The following is a 22,568-nucleotide window of genomic DNA, read 5'->3' as shown; positions in this document are numbered from 1 at the left end:
ACTCTTTTAATTATGTCAGTTTTTTTTTTTTTTTTTTTTTTTTTTTTTTTTTTTTTTTTTTGGTTTTTTCGAGACAGAGTTTCTCTGTGTAGCTTTGCGCCTTTCCTGGATCTCGCTCTGTAGACCAGGCTGGCCTCGAACTCACAGAGATCCGCCTGGCTCTGCCTCCCGAGTGCTGGGATTAAAGGTGTGCGCCACCACCGCCCGGCTTTATGTCAGTTTTTACAGTGCTTTTCTTAAAACTTTGTTTCCTCCATATTTTTGAAGGGCTGTTTATTTTCCACAATTTTTTTGAGGGGGGTCTTTCCATCTAAATATTTCATTGCCAAATCATTATTTTGAGCCTCCCTGTCATTATACTTCTTAAACTCCAGGGGAGATTCTGGTGTGAAATCTGCATTTTAATTTTTTCATTTCTTGTTCCCCTTGTCATTTTCCATTGATGCTCAGTTCTCAGCATCTTTCGGGTCTGCTGGATGTTTTTTAACCTTCTATTGTCTTCTTTATACTACTGGAATGTTGGGAAAATGTAGAGTGTATCATTTGCAGTTTATCTGTCAGCTTTAACCAGACGAGCCAAAGTTTTTGCTTTTGCAAACCATGCTTTGTGTTTTCTTCAGTATCTGGTAACTGGCAAATGAAGGGTAAAAACATTGTCATATTCTGGCTCTAGCTTTTGTTGTTCATGATTATTTTGCTTTGGTATTTGTTGTTGTCATCTGTTACCTTATTCTGTCGCTCACTAACTTAGGGTTGCCATTAAGGAGGTCTTTGCCAATGGTTATGGTAGAAGAAACGTATTATGAAAATTGCATGGTCTATATATGTAGAGAGAAAGAGAGAGAAGGAGAGAGGGAGAGGGAGAGAGGAAGAGAAGGAGATGGGAAACCATGAAATAAAACATGGGGCAGAGACAACAGAGGGAAGAGACTGAGTGTACTGCACTGGCGCCCTCTCACGGGCTTTAACTAAAATCATGTGATTCTGTCTGCCAACACCTTGCCTCCCAACAGTTATACATTGTAGCCCTGGGTGCCCTGGACCAATGGGAGAAAAGGGAAAGATGGGTCCCCCAGGAAGAAGAGGAGCCAAAGGAGAAAAAGGCAAGTATGCACCTAAGGCAGAATTTATACATGACAGTCACTTGTGGAGGACCAGGGCGAGGGTGTCTATGAGAAGGACAACCTGGCATGTCGTTCAGGCCTGTTACTCACCTCTGGTACGCCCCATGAGGACTGCATGTCTGTGTGGGTTCTAGTGTGACTGAGTCACCACAACTCCAGTTCTTCTGTCAGGCAAGAGCTTCTTACACTTTGTCACTAGTGACCCATTTTCACCTGAGAATTTTGTGTAGCTTCAGGTGTGTGGGTATAAAAATAGGTGTACAAATCAAACCTTTATTGATAATGAATAATGGAGAAATTTGTTTTACAATAATTCTTTAACACATATAAGTACTATTATTAAATATGGAAGCAAGTTTGCATACTCATGAGATAAAGGTGTTTATTTTTATGTAGAGAATTAAATCTTGGCTGAATGTTTAATGTGGCAGGATGTAGACCATCCTCAATGAGCAAGCTGATATTTTGATTTATGATCAATGCTGAGAAAATTGCTTTGCATAAATACAAAGCCTCAAATGACAGAAGTACATACAGGTTCATTTTAGGAAATTTTGTCCTAATTCCAAGCCCAAATTTATTAACAACTATTTTTTAAAATTCAGGTCAGCAACTCTAAAGCAATTTTTAAAATTAAACATTTTAATGTAATCCAATCCAAAGACAGATCAATTTAATATTTAGATGCTGAGGGATGATGACAGGGAAGATATTGAAAGGATTTCTCCACAACTAAACCATTGTGTTTGTATAAGAGGAGAAAGCTTTGTGTGTACACTAACAGCACCATAATTCCTAGCACAGAGCAGAGTGGGATCTGAGATGAGGGATTTCGGGCAGTGTGCATTGGTGCTGCATCGTGGCATGCACAGTGCAAAGTGCACATGTTGTGTGTTCAGAAAAAAATGCTGCAGTGGAGTTATGGGATACAGCCTGGGTGAGCGCTGGTAGAAACACACTTTCCTCTGTATGCATTCATTCTGAATTGGTTTTGATTGCTGCCTTTCACTGTTTCCAGTGTTTTGTGACCTCCCTCAGGTAGTTATATAGCCTCACATAGGGTTGACGCCCACAGACTAAAGAGTGGGCCTTTAGAGTATAAAGGCCACACATTCTTGCCTTCAGGGGCAACTTGGCTCACAAGGTCCTCTTGTGCGGATTAGGAATTATTTGTGTTTTAATGTAGTTTCTGTCTGTGGACCTCATGTTTTCCGGGCTCACTAAAGCCCATGGTTATATCCTCCCCCCAACCCCCACCCCCACACCACTTGAGCTTGAACACCTGAGCCAGACAGTGTGAGAGTATAAACACAAACCAATTTGACTTTCCCAAACTTTATTTCTCATACCGAAAGTCCTAATCATTAGGGAATGTTTTGTAGTGAATTAGCAATTGTAATGGGCCACTCAATCAATAATCCCTTCATGCATTGTATTTCCTTGATTATTCAGGGTCACGCCATAATTAATTTATCTATATATTTAGTGTGATTTATTTATTTTTGTTTCCTCAGTAACAGATTTTTTTTTTTTTTTAAAAGGACTTTCAATTACTCACCAGAATTTTAGGTTAGGTGTGGGTGAGTTTAAGGCACAAAATGTGATTCCATTTTTTTTTTTTTTTAGAAATTGTGTGCCCATTCCACATAGACCATGTGACAGATGCATCCACCCCAGGCCCAATGCTTCACTTTAGTCCTCACATAACATGCTCTCACCCCACATAGACTGTGCCATCTACCCCTCCACCACGCTACAGGCTTCACTGTAGCCCCAGTCATATTGTCTCATCCTACACAGACCCCATCCCGCTGCATGCTGCCCTCCAGTCTCTTACAACATGGTCTCGTTCCACATAGACCATGCCACAGATCCTGCCCTGCCGCATGCTGCACTCCAGTCACGTCACACGGTCTCAGTTTCCTGTGATTAGAATTATGCACTACAGAATCTCTCATTTCCAGTCATACTATTCTTTGTAGTAAAAAGCTTACTGGGCATTTTGTCGGGAGCCATGTCAAAGCTGTCTTTCTACCTCTGCCTAGGAAATGAGGGACTCTGTAGCTGTCCACCTGGTCCCATGGGACCCCCTGGCCCTCCAGGACTTCCTGGAAGACAAGGAAGTAAAGGAGACTTAGGGCTTCCTGGCTGGCATGGAGAAAGGGGTGATCCAGGCCAGCCTGGTGCTGAAGGACCTCCAGGGCCACCAGTAAGTAACTCCTACTGATCGGAATCTCTTCAGTTAAACAAGACAGGCAGAGAGAGAATTTATTGTGTCCCTTTCTAACTTAATGTGTGATATACAGTTTATGTTTTGAATCTAAACATCATAATGACTAAACACTTTCTTGTATCCATCCATCTATCTATCATTCATTCATTTAACTAATTACTATTTATTAAATGTCTACTACATCCCAGGCATGATTTAATTTTCTAGGCACACAATAGGGACCGGAATATTATGTGCACTTCTGGAGCTTTGGAGATGACCCAGACTTTATAGTAAACACATTAGTAAATATGCAGTATTGTTATATGAGGACAGAAGGCCATGGTCATTTAATGTGGCTTGAGTAGAGAAAGTAAGTAAGCAGCAGCATAGGAGGTCCTTGGTTTCATCCCCAGCGCACATGTACACACACACACACACACATACACACACACACACACACACACACACACACACACACACACACACACACACACAAAAGTGACTAGCTGTTAGGAGAGTCTGCAGAACTTGGGGCTTTGCAGGTAGGTCAGGCTTGAACCTTTGTCCTGAAGGATGTGGAACAGCTTAGGGAATCTGGGGAATCATAAGAAGAGAAAGGCAATAGCCTATTATTCACTTTAGATGGATCATCCGTTGCTCTGTGGAGAAGAGAGCACAGGTAAGGGAGGGTGCATGGAGATGAAGTGGAAGGTGCCTGAATAACTGGGGGGGGGGGGAGAGCAGCAGATTGAAGAGGTGGTGATGAGCAGTAAGAGGAAGTGCAGACTCCATCTGTCAGCCTCTAGACGTAATTTGACAGGAGAGTCCAAGGACTGGCTGCTAGGTCAGATACACAATACAGGGAACATGCAAGTACAGGAGGAGCTGTGGTCTTTTGCCTGAGCCCCTGGAGGAAGGCAGTTGCACTGGACTAGGATGGAGGCGCTGGAAACTGGGCATTGGTGGGAAATGACACAGAACTGTTGGAGACATTTTAGGTTTGGGTGATAATTAGACAAATTAAAATGCCAAGTGTCTGTGGGGTGATGGTCAACACAAGTCCTCGGAGCAGAGGTCTAGGCTGGAGGTCTGGAAAGTAGCTTTATTGGGGTCTATGTGATGTTCAGTGCCAAAGATAACTGTGGATGGCTGTGGAGAAGCCATACAGACAGAATCATGCACAGGACGAAGACATCAGAGTCACTCTGGTCCAAGGGTCCTCAAACTGAATGAATGAAGGATGTCTTAGCTGCCAGATGAACTAGTAAACTACAGTAAAAGATCCCTGAGAAACAACTCAGCATTAATCTCTCTGTCACTGTATGGTGCTCACTTGCTAAAGCACAGCCTTCCACCTGTCTGATCCCTGCAGATAAAATCACTGCTCACAGGAATCATCCCCTGGAGGCTCTAGAGACAGCCCATTGTTCCTCTATGCTGGGGAGACCTGCAACTCAATTTTGAAGTCCCCAAGTCATTCTCCATTTCTCCTAGAGGAAGCTAACGAAAGTAAAATTCTGCTCTTAAATGAAAGTGGTGATTCAGACCGCCAGCCTTACCCTTTCCACATGTGCACGGCACACCTGGAAAGCTGCCTCAGCAGGAACCTAGACCCTTAGTGCATGGATGGTGACCAAGATGCTGAAATTATTTCGTGGTTTGCATATTACAGTCCATTTTGTAACATTCAATATTTTAAGATACTATTGTGGTTTTGTGTTGAGTTGTTTCTTAGGGCTGACTCTTTTACATTGTGGACTACTAATTTGTGCAGGGTTATTATGGGTAAAGTATTAATTCAGTTGTTCTAGGACCCATTGGGCTGACTGTATTTCTGATGCATCCTTTCTATATTACATTCATCACACTGTGCTTAGAGCTGCGGACTAGGGGGGAAAGAATCTTATTTCCCCTTCTCTTTCTTACCAACTTCCATTAACACTACAGCCTTCCCCGGCCTCTTTCCCCATCTTCGGCTCTGTGGAAGCTCTTATGATACTCACCCTCCTCTTTGCTCCCACTTTCACTGATCAAAGGCTAAAATAATTTCAAATATATTTGATGATACCTATTTATCCAGGATACATTTTATTTAAGGCTCAACACGAGGTACCATATCCACATAGAATTGTCATGCATTGTTTTCCCCAGCTTTTAAAAAAGATTTGTGTTTTAAAATTTTGTGTATATTTGTGACTACCTGCATGTATGTACGTGTGTCACGTACATGCCTGGTGCATGTGGAGGCCAGAAGAGAAAGCCCTACCCCTGGAACTGGAGTTACAGGGTCTTAAGAGCCACCATGTGGGTACTGCTAGCCAAACGTGTCCTCTGTAAAAGCAGCAAGTGCTCTTAAGCACCAAGCCATCTCTCCAGCCCTCACTCCATGATATCTTAATTGCAGTGAACTGCTAAGATAGAAGAGGCATTGATAATTTCCTGCTGACTAAGACACAAACTTTACATAGATTTTTAGCACTGAAAACTCAGGGTTTTACACAATAGAACCACTCTGAAAGGCAAGAAAGGGACAAAACAAAGATTTCCAAGGCAGGATCTTTAAACAAGAGATTTAGAGGGAGGAGAAGGTGTGAGACAAATATATGAAGGACTTCCCTACCAGAATTAATCTAATGCACTTCTCCCATTTTTTTCACCAAGGGAAAACCTGGTGCCTTGGGGCCCCCTGGCCACAAAGGGGCAAAGGGTGACATGGTCACATCAAGAGTGAAAGGTGAGTGTGACTGATCACTTAGCCCTCTGACACTTTATGAATGATCTATGGGCATCCACTTGCATTGATTTCCCCTGTGACTACAGATCAATTGATAATTTAGGACTGTTGAGATTGCCTTATGGGTATTTCCTGCCCTTCACAGAATGGTGTGACTAGTGGGTACTGGATCTCCTGCCTCTTATTTGAAAACATAAATGTTCCTTCAGTGACGTATTTGAATCTTCATTGTGGTGAACTTCAGTCTGGAGCATAAACTCTTTTGGCGTACCTCCTGCTTGCTCACTGCATTGTAGCATCCTCTGTTAGTCAATGACATTTAGAAGACAAATGCTTATTTTGAAGTAATTTGGAGAAATTATACAATTTATTAGACAAAACATGAAAATCTAGGTGTAGGGTTCCCATTGGAACAAACAGATCTATGGCCCTGCATGGCATCATGAAGCTCTCTCGGTATCCTTCATCTCTCGTTAGTCTATGTCCATTTGCTCCCACCAGCCTGTCTTTCTCTGGGCTACATGCCCCAGGAATACCATGCATGAGGCAGCACTAAGTCCTTGAAATCACAGATGCTCTGTCTGCTGTATGCAGAGGAATAACTTCAGAAAGGACTGTGTAGTTAGAGCAATAATCTAATGGTCAACACTCCCATCCACTAAAACCAGGGACAGAATGTTACATGCACTGTCACTGAATAAGGAAGTTTCCATGACATCTCTCCATAGATCACCTCTTTGATAAAATACAAAAAGGATAATTTCCCCAATAAAGAGAGCCAGTAGGTTTTGTAATTGCCATTCTTCCCTTTGTTTTGGGTTTGGGTGATTTTGTACAACTGAGTCACTCAGAAAATTTGATCAACCCTCACAGAGTGAAATACCATCATATTTAGTCTGAGTCCTTTTTTCTCTTCTATTTAACTCCCCATGTGTGAGATCTTACAGGTCATTTGCCTCCTTTTCCCAGGGCAAAAAGGAGAAAGAGGACATGATGGGCCACCAGGATTTCCAGGACCACGTGGACAAGATGGTCAGGATGGACGTGCTGGAGAAAGAGGGGATCCCGGCCCCCGAGTACATACACTTCTGCTATACAATTTCATTTTCTGATATATTCATATAAGCAAGGCAGGAAACTATAGGTCAGACTCACATGCACTAGGAATAAAGATTTGTTGTGTTTTTACCCAAAGACATGGAGGGTGCTGGAGCCTATCTGGGTACCTTCTCATAGGGTGTAAGAAGTCAATTTCATACGAAAAACTCACTTGGGTTTTTCATTTGTGTGTGGACCTACCACTTCACTTGCTTATGTTATATATGCTGTTAGTGGTTCTGCAGACATGTTCTTATTCTGTATCTAAGGTACAATACAATTCACTTTCTGTATTAGAGGCATTGCATATGCATCCAATATTGTATGTAGGTATGTAAATATGCAAAATATGTATGTAAATATTAGAAGAACCTAAATTAATTCTTTTAAGTCACACTTGCTTCAGAGCTACTGTCTTTTGAAATCTGGGCTTTTAAACATGCAGTCTGCTTTGAGTTCATGAGCTTTGAAAGATCAATAATAGGTGTGTGACCTAACATTCCTAGGGTGGCCATCAGGATGCAACCCCGGGTGAGAGAGGGCCTCCCGGACTGCCAGGTCCTCCAGGGAAAGCAGGACCTGTGGGGCCTCCAGGCCTGGGATTTCCAGGCCCACCAGGAGAGAGAGGCCGACCAGGAGAGCCGGGGCGTCCAGGCATGAGGGGCTTTGATGGCATGAAGGGGCAGAGAGGTAATTTTGAATATTTGTGTGATAGAATATTAATTGAAATCATGAAAACGAAAGGGAATTTCTCTCTGGCAGGCTGGCTAAGTGGATTCCATCCAGGTGCTGTTGAAATCTTGCGGGTTGTATGGCAACTAAAACCATAACATCACCAACATTGAGAGTGACTCTCTCAAATGCTACCCTTTGCTGCTTTGTCTGTCACATCTAAACTGCTTTTGATTAATTTTCCCCATCAATGCATAAAGTCCAACTGTATTTAAAACACTCATATGTGTTCAAAGCATAACTTTTTAGAATCTTTTGAGATAATGTGATGTATTTGAATAAAAGACACACTAGTATTTCATTTAAAAATTTATTGTCCGTGAAAACACACTTGTAAACATTTTAGGGAGAGGAAAAATGGTGACATTTTAAGCATGTTTGACAGCTATATGAATTTCAAAAAATTACTTTCAGGGTTATGGCTGACAGAAAGAGGTTTATTTAAGATTTTTTTTCTTTTGTAACTTGCATGACACCTTGGGCTATAGTATTAATAGTTTGAGGATAATATACTGTTTTGGGCTCTTGTTTTGACAACACATAAAGGCAACTACCTTTGTATTTGATAAGAAGCAATTTTGTGGTATGAGACTCCGAAAAATGTAATATAATTTTCCTTTATGTCTCACATTTTAGCTTGAAAACACATGAAGTAATAAACCATGAAGTATTGTTACAAAAGTGAAACTTTTGGGTTTAGTGGGACATGAGGACTCAGAGGCACAAGCCTTGAGTTACTTTGCCAATTATACTGGGGATGACAGTACCTTCATCACCAAGTCACTGGAAAAATGAGAGACAATTGATCTTAAGCACCTGCTCCATAGAGATCTCAAAAGTGGTGGCTGTCATTAATATCCAGCACAACCTCTTCATTCATGTAGTTCCCCGGTGTCCAAACCAAGAGCAAAATCAGCTGAACTCAGTGCTGAGTCCCATGGCTTCTTCATGACCTATCAACATTTTCTATCCGTTCCCCTAGAATCTGTGGGGCTACAAACTATCATTGATATTAATAATTTGCACGTTCCCAGGTTATTAGAACCGATATGTCTTCGATACAATGCTTTTCTCATAGTGCTTGTAACTACTCTAACAGCTGAGATCGGGGCTTAAGGGAAGATCTGGAAAGCTGGTCCAATGATGCCTGGACACGTCTCTCCCTCTGCACGCTCCTGCACTATATGGAAAAATATCTTGAATGAGTTGTCACAGAGACTCACAGTGCATTTGGTGCTCAGTTATCTAAATGTCACTATTCTTTTTCTCTCCAGGTGACACCATTTCTTGTAATGTAACCTACCCAGGGAATCCAGGCCCTCCAGGTTTTGATGGACCTCCAGGTATCACCAGCACAAAGTTCTTGTCCTACACACTTTCCAGAGTAAAAGATCCAAGAAGATAGATAAGCTCACAGCCAACCCACCCAGCCAGGGTACTTCTGAAATTAGTATAAGGTCTCGAGGGAAAGGAGACTGGGAAAAACATTATGGTCATTAGTTCCTGGGCCTCACCCCTCTAGTTTGTATGCCTTCCATGGCCTTTTCCAGACTCTGTGCAACAAAATTTACCTTGGCTTGATCACCTGCCACTTAACATCTCTGCCCTTGAGAATTTTAAAGGTATATCCTTTATCTCTTCCTGTGTCCCAAGAGTGGGAAATGTCACCTGCCTGTAGACTATGCATTCCAAGAGGGACAAGTTATCACTAGATAGAGCCTGGAAAATGCTCCTGCCTCAACAGCCCTTGAACACATGTCCATGCATCTGTTCCATTTGAGTCAATCCCTTGTGTTTAGCTGAATCAGACCACAAACCCATATTCATGTCTTTGAAGTTTATTTAAATTAACTCGTTGAATACCAGCATTGCTAGTAAACATGTCTTATCTTGTCCTGTACAAGGATAGAAAAGAGCTGGGCAAACTGCTCAGTCAGTAAAAATCTTGCTGTTGCAAGAATAAGGAGAACCTGAGTTCAGATCTCCAGCACCCATGCAGTGAGCTGCAAACACACACACACACACACACACACACACACACACACACACACACACACACACACACCTGTTCTGTCTCTTGTGTGTCTGAAGAACGATGGGACTCAGCTGATCTAGGACAGTGTGTGTTAGTGTGACCCTGGCCCCTGGTCCCTGGTCCTCGGTTAAGTTCAGATGAGCAACACCTGTTCTATTGTAAAAGGCCAGTGTGTGTGCTCTTTTCATGGGATTGCAGGAAGGTAGGAGGGTAGGGCAAGTCTCCCAGGATCGCCTCACACCTCAGATCGCATCACGCAATTCAGACCTCATTGGCCCAAGTAGTTTCAAATCTCTTATATAACTGTGTTCATATATATGTATATACATATATATCCATATATGTATGTGTGTGTATATATGGCTAAAGCCAGTCCTGTGGTCAAGCTCCAGCTCAAAAGACAGGGTAGTATATTCCGCTCATCACAGTGCAGCTGTGAGAGTGTGGAGCCATAACTGCATCTGTAGAGTGATGAACTGCTGGTTGGTTCATTGAGTATTCATTTCCTCCTTACTGTTACCTTCCTGGGGATGAGTGGAAAACTTTGATTGCTTGCCAGCAGTGTTAGCTTACAGGAAGTAAGTTTCCAACACTCTATACACATGCAGTTCACAATTCACAATTTCCTCCATGTTAGCTGAGCTCACTTAGGGAGGAAATCAGAGATTTAAGGGAAAATCTTGATGACCTTAGCTTCTGCTCTATATAACTTAGGGCTCCTTTTTGTGCTTTCTCAGCAGGGTGGGCTCTGGTCACCACCTTGTCCTCCTAAAGAACAGGCTAGGCCTGTGGGTCTGTGTTTCAGACCTGCCATGGAAGGCACTAAAATTTATGTGAATGGCAGTCTATGTGTGAAAAGCTCTCAGGAGGAAATCCCCCTAGTACAGATTCTAAGGAAAATTACCCTGAAACACTTAGCTGGAACAATGGCTACAGAATGCTTCTGTAAACCATGATGGAAAGCATTTTTATTTCCATAAAGTTGACATACTCCAAAAGACAACTAACACAGACATTTCAAAATCCTTTTTTTTTTTTTTTTTTTTTTTTTTTTTTTGCTATTCGTATTTGGCTCGTTTCTGTGCAATTGAATCTTTGTTTTATTTGTTCATGTTTAGGTCCGAAGGGGTTTCCAGGTCCCCCAGGTGCTCCTGGTATGAGATGTCCAGATGGGCAGAAAGGTCAGCAGGGCAAACCAGGAATGGCTGGAATTCCAGGTCCACCAGGTAAGTGAAGGCTTTCTCTGCTTTGTGAGCATTTGCATCAAGAACTTTTACATATTCCTAAAGATGGGCACCCTTAAGGAGATGGCAGGGGGTCTGGAGACAATGGAGGGAATGGTTCTCTGGGGGGGACTCAGAACTCAGCTGTGTTGTGACAACTTGTAGATGCAGCTGAGATGCCTTCCGGGGGGGGGGGGGGGGGGGGGGGGGGGGGGAATCCTTAGCTGTTGGCAATCATTGTGTGGTTGGAACCATAGTCCAAAGCAGTGTCTGCCAGAGGAAGAAAGTGATCAGGAGGCTGGGCATAGCGGGACTCACCTGTAACCCCAGGACTCCAGATGTGGAGGGAGAAGAATCTCCTTGAGTTTCAGGCTATCCTGGTGTGGTGATATTTTATTTGTGCTGAAATGTGGTGATATTTTATTTGTGCTTTGATAAATAAAGTTTGCCTGGAGATCAAGGGGAAAAGGCCAGCCATTTTAAGAAAACAAAGTCAGGCAGGCAGCACATGCCCTTAATCCAATAGCTTAGCAGGAAAAGTCTCTGTGTGTTCAAGGCCATACTAGGGAACAGAACCAAGCATGGTAATATACACCTTTAATCCCAGTAACAATCATAGAGACCTGGAGGTCTATACAGACAGGCAGTGACAAGGAAGTGAGGTAGCTGGGCTAAGAGCCATGAGAGGGCAGAAAAGCAAGGAATATAAAGGCATGGGTAGACAGGAAGGAACTTGCATTTGGAAGATGCAGAATTGGTGAGGTAAGGTTGGCTGGTGGCTTTTCCTATTTTCCTGATCTCTAAGGTTTTCACCGCTATATTTGGCTCTGTGTTTTTTTATTTAATAAGACCATTTAGAAATTTGTCTACATGCCAGCCCACCACCCAGGGAGCAGCATGTAATGGCACACAGGTAAAGTCACAGAACACGTGGCAACATATAGATTAACAGAAATGGGCTGAGTTTAAGTGCAAGAGCTAGTCAGTAGTAAGCCTGAGCTAATGGCCGAGCTGTTATAAATAATATTAAGCCTCTGTGTGATTATTTTATTAAAGGCTGCGGGACTGTGGATGAGAGATTTGTCCTGACCCCGGGCTAGGCGAGACACAGAAAAACTTCCAGCTACAATCCTGGGATATGTACAGTGGTCCAGGGCAGCTTAGGCTACAAAGTGAGACCCTGTCTCAAAAATTCAAACAAATAAGTGTAAAAAAATATTTGTTTACAGGGTATGGCAGGATGGCACAGTGAATAAAATTTACTTGCTATCAAGCCCAATGACTTGAGTTCCATCCCTGGAACTCTCACAAGTTGTCCTCTGACCTCCATGTGTGTGCCTGCCTGCCTCCACAAATAAATAAATTTAAAAAGACAAAACAGCAATAAAGCCGGGTGGTGGTGGCGCACGCCCTTTAATCCCAGCACTTGGGAGGCAGAGCCAGGTGGATTTCTGTGAGTTCGAGGCCAGCCTGGTCTACAAAGTGAGTTCCAGGAAAGGTGCAAAGCTACACAGAGAAACCCTGTCTCAAAAAAACCAAAAAATAAAATAAAATAAAAAAGGGCTGGAGAGATGGCTCAGAGGTTAAGAGCATTGACTGCTCTTCTAGAGGTCCCGAGTTCAATTCCCAACAACCACATGGTGGCTCATAACCATCTATAATGAGATCTGGTGCACTCTTCTGGTGTGCAGACATACATAACAAACAGAACACTATATAATAAATAAATAAATAAATAAATAAATAAATAAAAAACCAGCAATAATAAATAGCAATTGGTATCACTTATAGAGTGGCAAAAGAATATTACCTCTTGAGTTTCAAAAGTCATAGAAATGTTACCTGTTAGGTACCTCTTAATTGTGCCTATGGTTTTAAAAGTATTGTCCTTATATTGTTGCATCTATATTTGTACATATAGTAGTCTGTTATTGTTGTTAAATAGGTTTTCGTGGTGCCACAGGAGATCCAGGAATTGGAGGTGAAAAGGGGACCTCCCCTATTGGACCCCCAGGTCCACCTGGGTCTCCTGGACTAGATGGCCAAAAAGGAATCCCCGGAGACCCATGCATTTGGTGACCCAGGACCCCCTGGAGATAGGGGTCTTCCAGGAGTGCCAGGCATGAAAGGGCACAAAGGTTACCCAGGATGCCCAGGGGCTGAAGGTATGAGGTCTTTGCTCTCTCTTTGTTATAGGATGTCTGTTCAGCTTTGGCCAGATCCCAAAGAATGTTTACATTGTCATACATTATGCAGCGAGTGCATGTACATTTCATGATTACAAAATAGGCACTAATCACTTCAAATGAACCTGAATCCCCTGGGTTGCCTGTGTACTTTATGGCTTGTTTGCAAATGTAAGGCCACAGTGGCTTAGTCCACTCAGCTCTATCCAGGTGATGTATTTGCACCAAAAGCCACCAATAGCAAGGGCTGGGTAACCTGTCACTGCTAATGCCAGACTGAGGCAGTTCAGTACAGACTATGTGAGGTCAAGCCACTCAGGGGCTTAGCAGGGAGGCTTGGGCTTAGCAGGCTCCATGGAAGTCCAATAGAAATTTGGAAGAGTAACTGATAAGACCTCTCACCAAATGCGCATTCATGCAGCACATATTGGGTGCATCTTATGTATCTGGATGTAAATCTGCGCAGAGGAGGAGGATGGTAGAATGAGGAAAGCCTATGGTCTCTTGTTTGCCTAGGTCACCTCTTTGTCATCCGTACACTTATCAAGCAGCTCACTTAGCAAGGCATGGTTTACACACTCTTGTACCTGTATCTATGATATGAAAATCCATTCCACATATTAGCTCAGGGAGCCCAGAGTCAGAATCAAATTGTTGATTTCTAGAATTGTTATGCATGAGTGATGTTATAGGCTGTCTATACAGTGTTAACTCATGAATGTCCCAATGCATTATAATTTCAGGGCCACCTGGCATGCCCGGATCTCCAGGTCTCAAAGGTCCCAAAGGCAGAGAAGGAAGTCCTGGGTTTCCAGGGATCCCAGGATCCCCTGGCCATTCCTGTGAAAGAGGTGCTCCAGGGATCCCAGGACAACCAGGACTCCCTGGAGCTCCTGGTAGTCCAGGTAAGTGCCAGCAGGTGTCAAAACGTGAAGTGTCTGGGCATTGCCTACTTACAGTCAGGAAGCTTGCCTCTTGTTTATGTATGGATGTCTGCAGAAACAAGTGTATGAAGTCAGAGACAAAGAAACTTTTATTCATGAGTTTCAGATTGGTCTGTATCATTTCCCCAAATTCTAGTCAAGTAGCATGTACAGAACTGGCTAGAGGGCTGCATGCATTATATGCAAGTTTAGGAACTACCACTTCTTAGCAGTCTTCAAACAGGCCTGCTTCCTATCCTGAGGAAAGTGCAGTATCATCTGTCAAAGTCGTTCCTGCAAATGTGGCTTTGGGAGATGTCCCAGGTGAAGGTCAGGACCTTGCATTCTTGGAACAAGAGTGAGTGTGTATCTTCTCACACGGGTGGCTCAGGGGCTTCTCTAGTCCCCTTGGCCAACTATAAACAAAATGCCTTTAAATGAGTAATTTATAAGCAACAGAAATTGACTAGTAGGAGGCTAGAAAGTCCAAAATCAAGACACCAGGAGTTTTGATATCTGGTGAGGACCTCTTCCACATTGATGACACCTTCTAATGTCCTCACACAAATACCACAGACCTCTCTTATATTCACATTTAATCATTTTCAAAACTCCCTGCTTCTTAATCCTCTCACATTGGTGGTTAAGGTTCAGCATAACAACTCTGGGGAGACACATTCAGCCCATAGTAGGAGCTTTCTCCGGGAGACTCCTCATTTCATTGCTGGGGTCCTTCACTCTGTAACGTATCTGCTGCTGCTTTTATCCCAATGCAAGATGCCCACTTGAAAAGCCCAGGCAAGTTTGGGACAGAATTTACTACTACAGCTTCATCTCGAACACCACTGACTGTTCTGATTTGTACAAATCTGTCATCATAGTTAACAGTCTAACTGAAGTTCACTGGGGCAAAGGTTCAGAAAGTACCCAGAATCAACAACTTCAACTTTCTCCTCCTCCTCCTCCTCCTTCTCTTCTTCCTCTTCTTCTCCTCCTCTTTATCCTCCTCCTCTTCTTCCTCCCCCTTCTCCATCTTCTTTCTCTTCCTCCTTCTCCTCTTCTTCTCTGTCTAGAGCACATATAAGAACAGTTTTTGGTTTTCATCTCTGTGTCTTCATATTTTAAAAAAGAGAAAACTGTAAATCTTCATTCATTCTTAAAGAGGAAGAAGTATTCAGATGATCTCTGCCCCCCTTTTTATAACATCCAGAAAAATATATTCTTAGGCTGATACAAAGTTGCCCGTCACTTTAGCTGATAAATATTATTTTGTTCTTGTTTAATGTGTCACGGGTACATCATTTAAGCTCTGTAGAGTGTGTTTTTCCTGTGAATGTTTGAAGAAAGTTTTAAGTTTTCCAGCTTCATGGTTGTTGTGCTTTGTTTCAGGGGCCCCAGGTTGGAAAGGCCAGCCAGGAGACATGGGGCCTTCTGGGCCAGCTGGGATGAAGGGCCTCCCTGGCCTCCCAGGCCTCCCAGGAGCAGATGGTCTCCGAGGGCCTCCTGGGATCCCAGGCCCCACTGGGGAAGGTGGCCTACCTGGCCTTCCAGGCCCAAAGGGTGAGTGGTGCTCTCCCAACAATTCTCCCAGTTTTATAAACTCAAAATCAACTGTCAAACCAAACTGGTTAGGCAAGACTTACACTAATAAAATGTATTAATTAGCTTAACTTTGCCCTCTCCTTTCAGATGTAGCCTTTCTTCTCTGTGTTATCTTTTTTAGAGACAGATGTTCTGATGTAAGAAAATTGGCAATAGGCCTGTGGGGCGGGGGGTGGGGGGGAGGGCAGGGAGGGATATTGGGTTGGGTTCACAGGATGAGGATATCTAAGCTCACTAGACCAGGCAGCACCAGTGACATCGTTAGGGCAGGGCTAACACATTTCACTTTGGATGGGCCCTCTGTCCTCATCCTTTCTCTTGGTGCTCTTAAAACACGATGGGCGCAGGACCCCAAAACAATAGCATTTTCATGTTACATCTTTAGGATAAGGAAAGAGGAGTGGGTGGGAGAACACAGATGTTTAAGACCATAGTCAGGTTCAAATTAATGATTTCCTTTCAGCATAAAGTGTTGGGCAGGAATTTGTATCACTGAGTGACCAGGGACATGAAAGAACCATGGTAGCCTTAAAGTGTTTCCTTAAACTTCATGTTCTCATTTTATCAGGACACCCAGGGCTGCCTGGCTACCCTGGTTTTCCAGGAGAGAGAGGAAGGTCAGGCCCAGATGGACAACCTGGAAGAAAGGGAGAAATCGGAGAGAAGGGCTGGCCTGGCTTGCGGGGAGACCTGGGAGAGAGGGGTGCCAAAGGCAAGTGGGTTTAACAACTGGTGGGGGGGCTGCATGACCTCATTCCCAGTGTTGGATCAAATGCGATTAGTTTGTCTCAGGATTTCTTTGGTTCTGTGATATCTTAGGAATTCATTTTCCTTGCCTTTCAATCTTAGTACATGTAAGGAAGGTAAATAAATCAGTCTAATGTTGGAGATGCTAACAAGAGGTCCTGAATGCATTGATTTATAGACGTGGGGCTTCAGAGACCTTGCTGTCCTGGTGGTCATCATCTGTAAACAATGTTTCAGGCATTGGAGGCCAAATGGCCTCTGTGACAATAATACACCTTGGCCTTGGCACCTGAAAACCACCAGATGTGACAATACACAAACAAGATAAAATTAAAAGTTGGAACAGAATTTTAGTTGTGGACAATGAAATTTGATTTGCATATAATTTTCACAAGTACTTAATTTTCATAAAATATTGTTTGGGGTTTTATGTTTTGAATCCTGCCCCTCCTAACCATTTACAGAATAGATGTTTCCTGTGGCCTCTCAGCTGTTGCTACAGGAGAGAATATAGCATTTCTAGCAATAAAATCAATGCTCGACAGCCTTTACAAGAAATTTTTTCAACTCTTAAAGCTCTCAGGCAAAATAGCCTCCAATTTCATTCAAATGACCTTTTCTTCTCAGTTTTTTGATTCTCTAGTTTTTTGTTTGTTTGTTTGCTTGTTCTATTAGCTTATAAAAACTATTTACATGAATTAAAAAATTTAAAATGGTAAAGATCAAAAATCTCTTTGCTACATAAAAACTGATATTTGCAGAGAAGTCATGTTATTCTATTAAAGGCACTCCACAGAGAATTAAAAGTTGCATCAATGCTACCATTGCCATTTTAAACTCTCCCCAAATGCTCCCTGAGGAAAATCCCAGCACTAGCAGTGTCTGCCGACTACAGTTGTGTAAATATGTCCCCAGCACTATAAGCACTCTCACTGTTGCTGACGTCACACTACTAATGCTACAGCCATTGGTTCACAGAATTCCCTTTTAACAAGCAACTCTCATTATGTTGGTCTACTAAGCCTATCTCAGCACAGTGCTTGGTTGGGACAGTGTTCCCAAATATGCTGGGATATGTGACATAGTCCCTACTTTTTGGCAGTCCATATGTAGAGAACCAGGTTGAAATATGTGTTTGTTCTTTTAATGTAAAGAGCAGAAAAAAAGGGTGTTAAGGGAGAAAGGTATGGACCACTGGATGTGGGCTATGGATGATTCAGATGCTACAGGATAAGTAAACAGTCTTGTGGATTAAAACAATCCAAATGTCTTAACTCCCAGAGGATCCTGAGATATTTAGGTTGAATATAGCAAGCTTACTGAGTGCACCAACTGCATCCCTGTCCCAGGGGTGTAGCATGTATGTGTTTGTGTTTCTCTCATATAAGTCACATTTACAGGAGCCAGAGGACCTCCCGGCGATGCAGGAGAAGCAGCCATCATTTCCCAAAAGGGGGAGCCCGGGGACACTGGTCCTCCAGGAGATGATGGGTTCCCAGGACAGAGAGGTAAATGCTGGAGGTTTTTCAATCTTATCAAATAGGTTGGCATTTTATAGATCATTCAGGCAAGCCAGCATATTAGGCAACTTTCCCTCCAACAAGGAATTAGGAAAGGTCATTTCTTAAATGTAATTGTGCCCTGTTAAATTTTCCAGTAATATTTTGGCTTTTCCGTGCTAAAAATAGTTGGAGTTCATATGTATTTATAGATTTGGATATTCCAAACTAGGACTAACATAAGCTATACATAAATTACTGGCTCCAGGCTTAAAGCCCCTCTGTTTGGGGAAGCTGGTATGAATATCTGGGCCTGCCTATGTCATTTTAACCAGTCCGTCTCCAACAAGAGAGTATATGAATCACCTATGGATCTTGTTTAAACACAGATCCTGAATCTACAGATCTGGGGTTACCAGGGGCCATATTTTTCTAAAAAGCATTCCTATGACATGCTGCTAGTCCTCTGAAACATGGTAGGGCAAGGATTTTGACAACTTAATTTGTATTCTTTCTCAAGTTCAAGGTTAATCTGCTTGGGTTATATCCTGGATTTCTCTTTAGCTAGCCATTAGGAGAAAATGTTTCAACTTCTCTGGGCTGAATTCTTCTTCATTTGTAAGGTGTGCATGCTAGAGCAAATGACTTGGCCTGCCCCCTCCTTCCACCCGTGGCCTCATGTCTATTCTTGGCAGCTTTTTTCATAGTGAGGTTGCCAAAGACAGAAACCACAGAGATGTGGCTTTGAACAGAAGCCAACACCCCCCAATTACACTGGCTTCATCTTTTGCAAGTAGAACTGAGCCATTTAGTACTATCTTCACTCAGTCTAAGACTTCAGCCAAGGGGTTTGTAACACTTCTGACCTCAACAGGTGATAAAGGAAGCCCAGGGATGCAAGGGGGAAGAGGAGATCCCGGAAGAGATGGACCACCTGGACTGCACAGGGGACCGCCTGGGACAAATGGGCATCCTGGGCCTCCAGGCCCCCCTGGCCCTCCAGGCTCACCTGGACTAAAAGGAGTCATTGGTTTTCCAGGATTTCCAGGTGACCAGGTGAGGAGCTGCTCCTAGAAGAGGGAAGAAATAAACTCTTTCTGCTCTCAGGAGCCCACAAAAATTCAGAATTTGCCGGTATGTGCCCCTGTCATATACTTGTTATCTGAGAGTAAGAGGTGGCATGAAGAAAGAAAGGAGCCTTCCAGAAGGTTATGGCATAACGGACATTTCCAACTAGTGCTCAGAACTGGCTGAGATGAGCAAGTCATGTGATTCACACATTCCAGCCCAGGGTTAAATAACTCATAGAGACTTACCTCTTGGTATTGCATTGATTCAAAAAACCATGCTGAATACTACCCAAATTTTGTTTTCTAAGCCTTTCCATCTGTTTGAAGATTTCATATATTTCACTTAAAATGTACTTGGCCTTCATAATCATGAGTAACATTCCCCTTGAGAAATCAGAAAATATCATGTAGTAACTTATACCATACTTCTGGAAAATGTATAAAGTAGTTGGCTTTCCATCTTTTGGAATAAAATGGATTTTTAAAATTTATGCTACAACATAACTTTCAATATTTTATTTTATGTCAACTGGTTTGATCAAACTGTAAATTCAAATGTATGATATGGTTACTCTCTGGTAATCATATATAGAGAATTCTATGATTCTTGCTGAGATGGATAGCTCTAATTCTGTAGGGGTTTCACCAGCTTGTAAAACATAGACACAGTTAGTAGTATGCTTAAAGGGCATTAACAATTTCCTTTACCATTATCAATTACAAACACCAAATTGGTTTCAGAAAGCGATAGCATGTTTATGCCATTGCATGGAAAACCCAACTAGGGTTTTATTTTTGTTCCGTTAATTGCCAGGGTGATCCAGGTCCTCCAGGGCCCCCTGGACTCCCAGGAGATGACGGAGCAAGAGGACCTAAAGGTATGGCTTGGAAAATGTTCACAGCCGTCAAATTCAGAGTTCTGAGAATTGTAACCCTGCAAGTGAGCATCTGTGTCACGACAAAATACATCACACAAGTTAGAACTCAGCAACAACTCTTCTCAACAGTGGAACACTGAAGCTTCAAAGGGTTCTCATTTTTCAACCAGGGCCAAAGGTACCTACAAAGGGGTACAGCATGCCTGTGGGCTCATCACGACTTCCTCTCCATGAAAGTCTCAGAAGCTGTTCATGTGGTGACCACAGCTTCCCAAATTACAGCCGGCACAACTGGCCAGATCCACATCTCTAGAAAGTGTCCACTTTGACTCAGAAACCCCATGTTCCATAGGAACCAGTCACTCATTTAAGGATTTCTTCTGTTCAGCTATTGGGATTCTACTTATAAGAATCACAGAACATAAGTCCCCACCAGATGTTAATTGTTTACTTCAGAATTCTCAAGCCAGATGTAACTTATAATTGAATTATTTTTATTCTTAATTAAAGATAAGAAGTGTCTTTTTTTCCCCTAAAGGGCCATATCATAAGTTTTTTTTTTTAAACTTTGTTGGGCATAAAGTCTCAACCTCAGACACATCCCAATAAAACTTTATTTGTAAAATAGCTGCAGGCTGGCCCAAAAGGTCTGAGACTATCTTGTGCTTATTGTCTTGTAAACACAACTGAAATTGTACTCCTAACAAGTCAAGATCCTTGAAAAAAGAGAAGTTTTATTTACCTTTTGGACAGACAAACAAGCAAATAAACTGAAATTATAGTATCTTAAATGTTTGCATACAACATTCAAAAGTTTGACTGTCTTGATAACCTCTACAGGCACCAGATATTCACAAGGCATACATACACATTTGCAGGCCAAACACTCATACACATGGAATAAATCTTTTAAAAATAATAAATCACATCTTCCATCTATACTTCCATTGTTCTTCTTTAGGAACAAAAATAGTTTTTAAAAGCCCCCCCTCCCAGAAAACTGGAAACCAGATTATGAAGACAAATACCATGCAAGTTACTTCTATGAGACCAAACAATGTTTTCCTAACTAATGCTTTTGGTATTGTGTCACTCACAGGAAACAAAGGTGACCCTGCCAGTCAGTGTGGTCCACCTGGTCCGAAGGGTGAGCCAGGTAGCCCTGGATGCCAAGGTATAGATCCACATTTTTCCTATTATAAGAAAGAAGACTTACTTTGAAACACAATGTCATTACTTTTACAGTTATCACTGGGAATGATCCTATCAATATTTTCTTTGCCATTTGCCCATTAATGTATGTATCAAAATAATTCTGTGTGGCATTGTTGCATCATCCTTCACCCAGAAGTATACCAGGACTAGGCACTAGGGATTCTCAATCTGTTCTCACAATGGCCCCTGTGACCAATGTCATTGGCAAAGCAATACACTCCCTTCTGCATATTCGTATTGAATACGCAAATATTCAAAGTGAATATTCAAAATAAACATTCAAGCAATTAAAAGTCAGATTATCTTGCCATCTCTGTCATTTAAGATGGTCAAAGTTATACTGATAGCAAGGGGCATACAAGTAAATGGGGTGAGTTCAAATTCGCCCTTTGGTTTGGGCCCTGTAGAAACATGCTTTTAAAATATGCTTGCTCCTTAACAGAGGAATTCTTCTGCTAGGAGCATATCTGAAGTTAATAATCAGGAAAATGCAGAAAGATACACACACAGGGGTGTACACTGCATGGACAGAGCGAATGTCCACCTACAGATGGCTGGTGAAGTCACTTATGCCCGAGTGCAATTAGTCGGTGATGGTTAGACTTAAATCTAGGCTTGGATTGATATAGTTTCCTTGTAAATTAAGACTTTGTATTTAGAATGCCATTGTCACATTTTGCTTTCTATTGCTGTGACAAACACTGTAATCAAAAGGAACTTGAGGAGGAAAGGATTTATTTCATCTTAGGACTCGTAGTTATTCATGAAAATAAGTCAGGGTAGGAACACAAGGCAGGAACCTGGAGGCAGGCACTGAAGCACAGGCCATGGAAAAATGCTGCTTACTGGCTTAGCCTGCTTTCTCATATAATTCAGGGCCACCTGCCCAGGGGTAGCACCACCCACAGCGGTCTGGGTTCTCCCACATCAATCATCAATCAAGAAAATGCCCCCACAGAGTTGCCTACAGACCAATCCGATGAAGACTCGTTCTCAATTGAAATTTCCTCGTCCTAGATGACAAAAAAAAAAAAAAAACCTAACCAGGACATCCAGGCATCACCTTGAAGTTCCATTTGGCAGGAGCTGCCATGTTTTGTTTCCCCAAATAGAATGTCTGATCAGAACATCAAATGAAAGTCACTGGTACACTGAAAACTCCATACACAGCATCAGCATGGCTGACTTCACTATTGCGAAGTCAGCCAAACAGTAAGACATGTTCTTGTGCTTATGGGTGGGTTTTTCTTTTGTCATAAACCCTGATGATATAAAAATTTCCAGGCT

General features: G+C 42.4%; 1 protein-coding gene across 1 annotated transcript in view; it reads left to right on the top strand.

Annotated features, from left to right (window-relative positions):
- Positions 1–22,568, top strand: part of Col4a4 (collagen type IV alpha 4 chain) — a 116,815-nt gene that overhangs the window by 63,324 nt on the left and 30,923 nt on the right. Inside the window, 16 exon segments of the mRNA XM_052750033.1 lie at positions 1,014–1,103; positions 3,170–3,333; positions 6,001–6,073; positions 7,043–7,149; positions 7,678–7,861; positions 9,178–9,246; positions 11,057–11,164; positions 13,107–13,228; positions 13,230–13,326; positions 14,091–14,252; positions 15,660–15,830; positions 16,441–16,584; positions 18,020–18,127; positions 18,993–19,174; positions 20,003–20,066; positions 21,166–21,240. Of these exon segments, the coding sequence (XP_052605993.1) occupies positions 1,014–1,103; positions 3,170–3,333; positions 6,001–6,073; positions 7,043–7,149; positions 7,678–7,861; positions 9,178–9,246; positions 11,057–11,164; positions 13,107–13,228; positions 13,230–13,326; positions 14,091–14,252; positions 15,660–15,830; positions 16,441–16,584; positions 18,020–18,127; positions 18,993–19,174; positions 20,003–20,066; positions 21,166–21,240 (1,920 nt within the window).

The sequence above is a fragment of the Peromyscus californicus genome, unplaced genomic scaffold (genome assembly GCF_007827085.1).
Source record: "Peromyscus californicus insignis strain IS unplaced genomic scaffold, ASM782708v3 Scaffold_21__1_contigs__length_65335640, whole genome shotgun sequence".
Taxonomy (NCBI): Eukaryota; Metazoa; Chordata; class Mammalia; order Rodentia; family Cricetidae; genus Peromyscus; species Peromyscus californicus.
The sequence above is the reverse complement of the archived record's forward strand: the minus strand, read 5'-3'. Positions and strand labels throughout refer to the sequence as shown.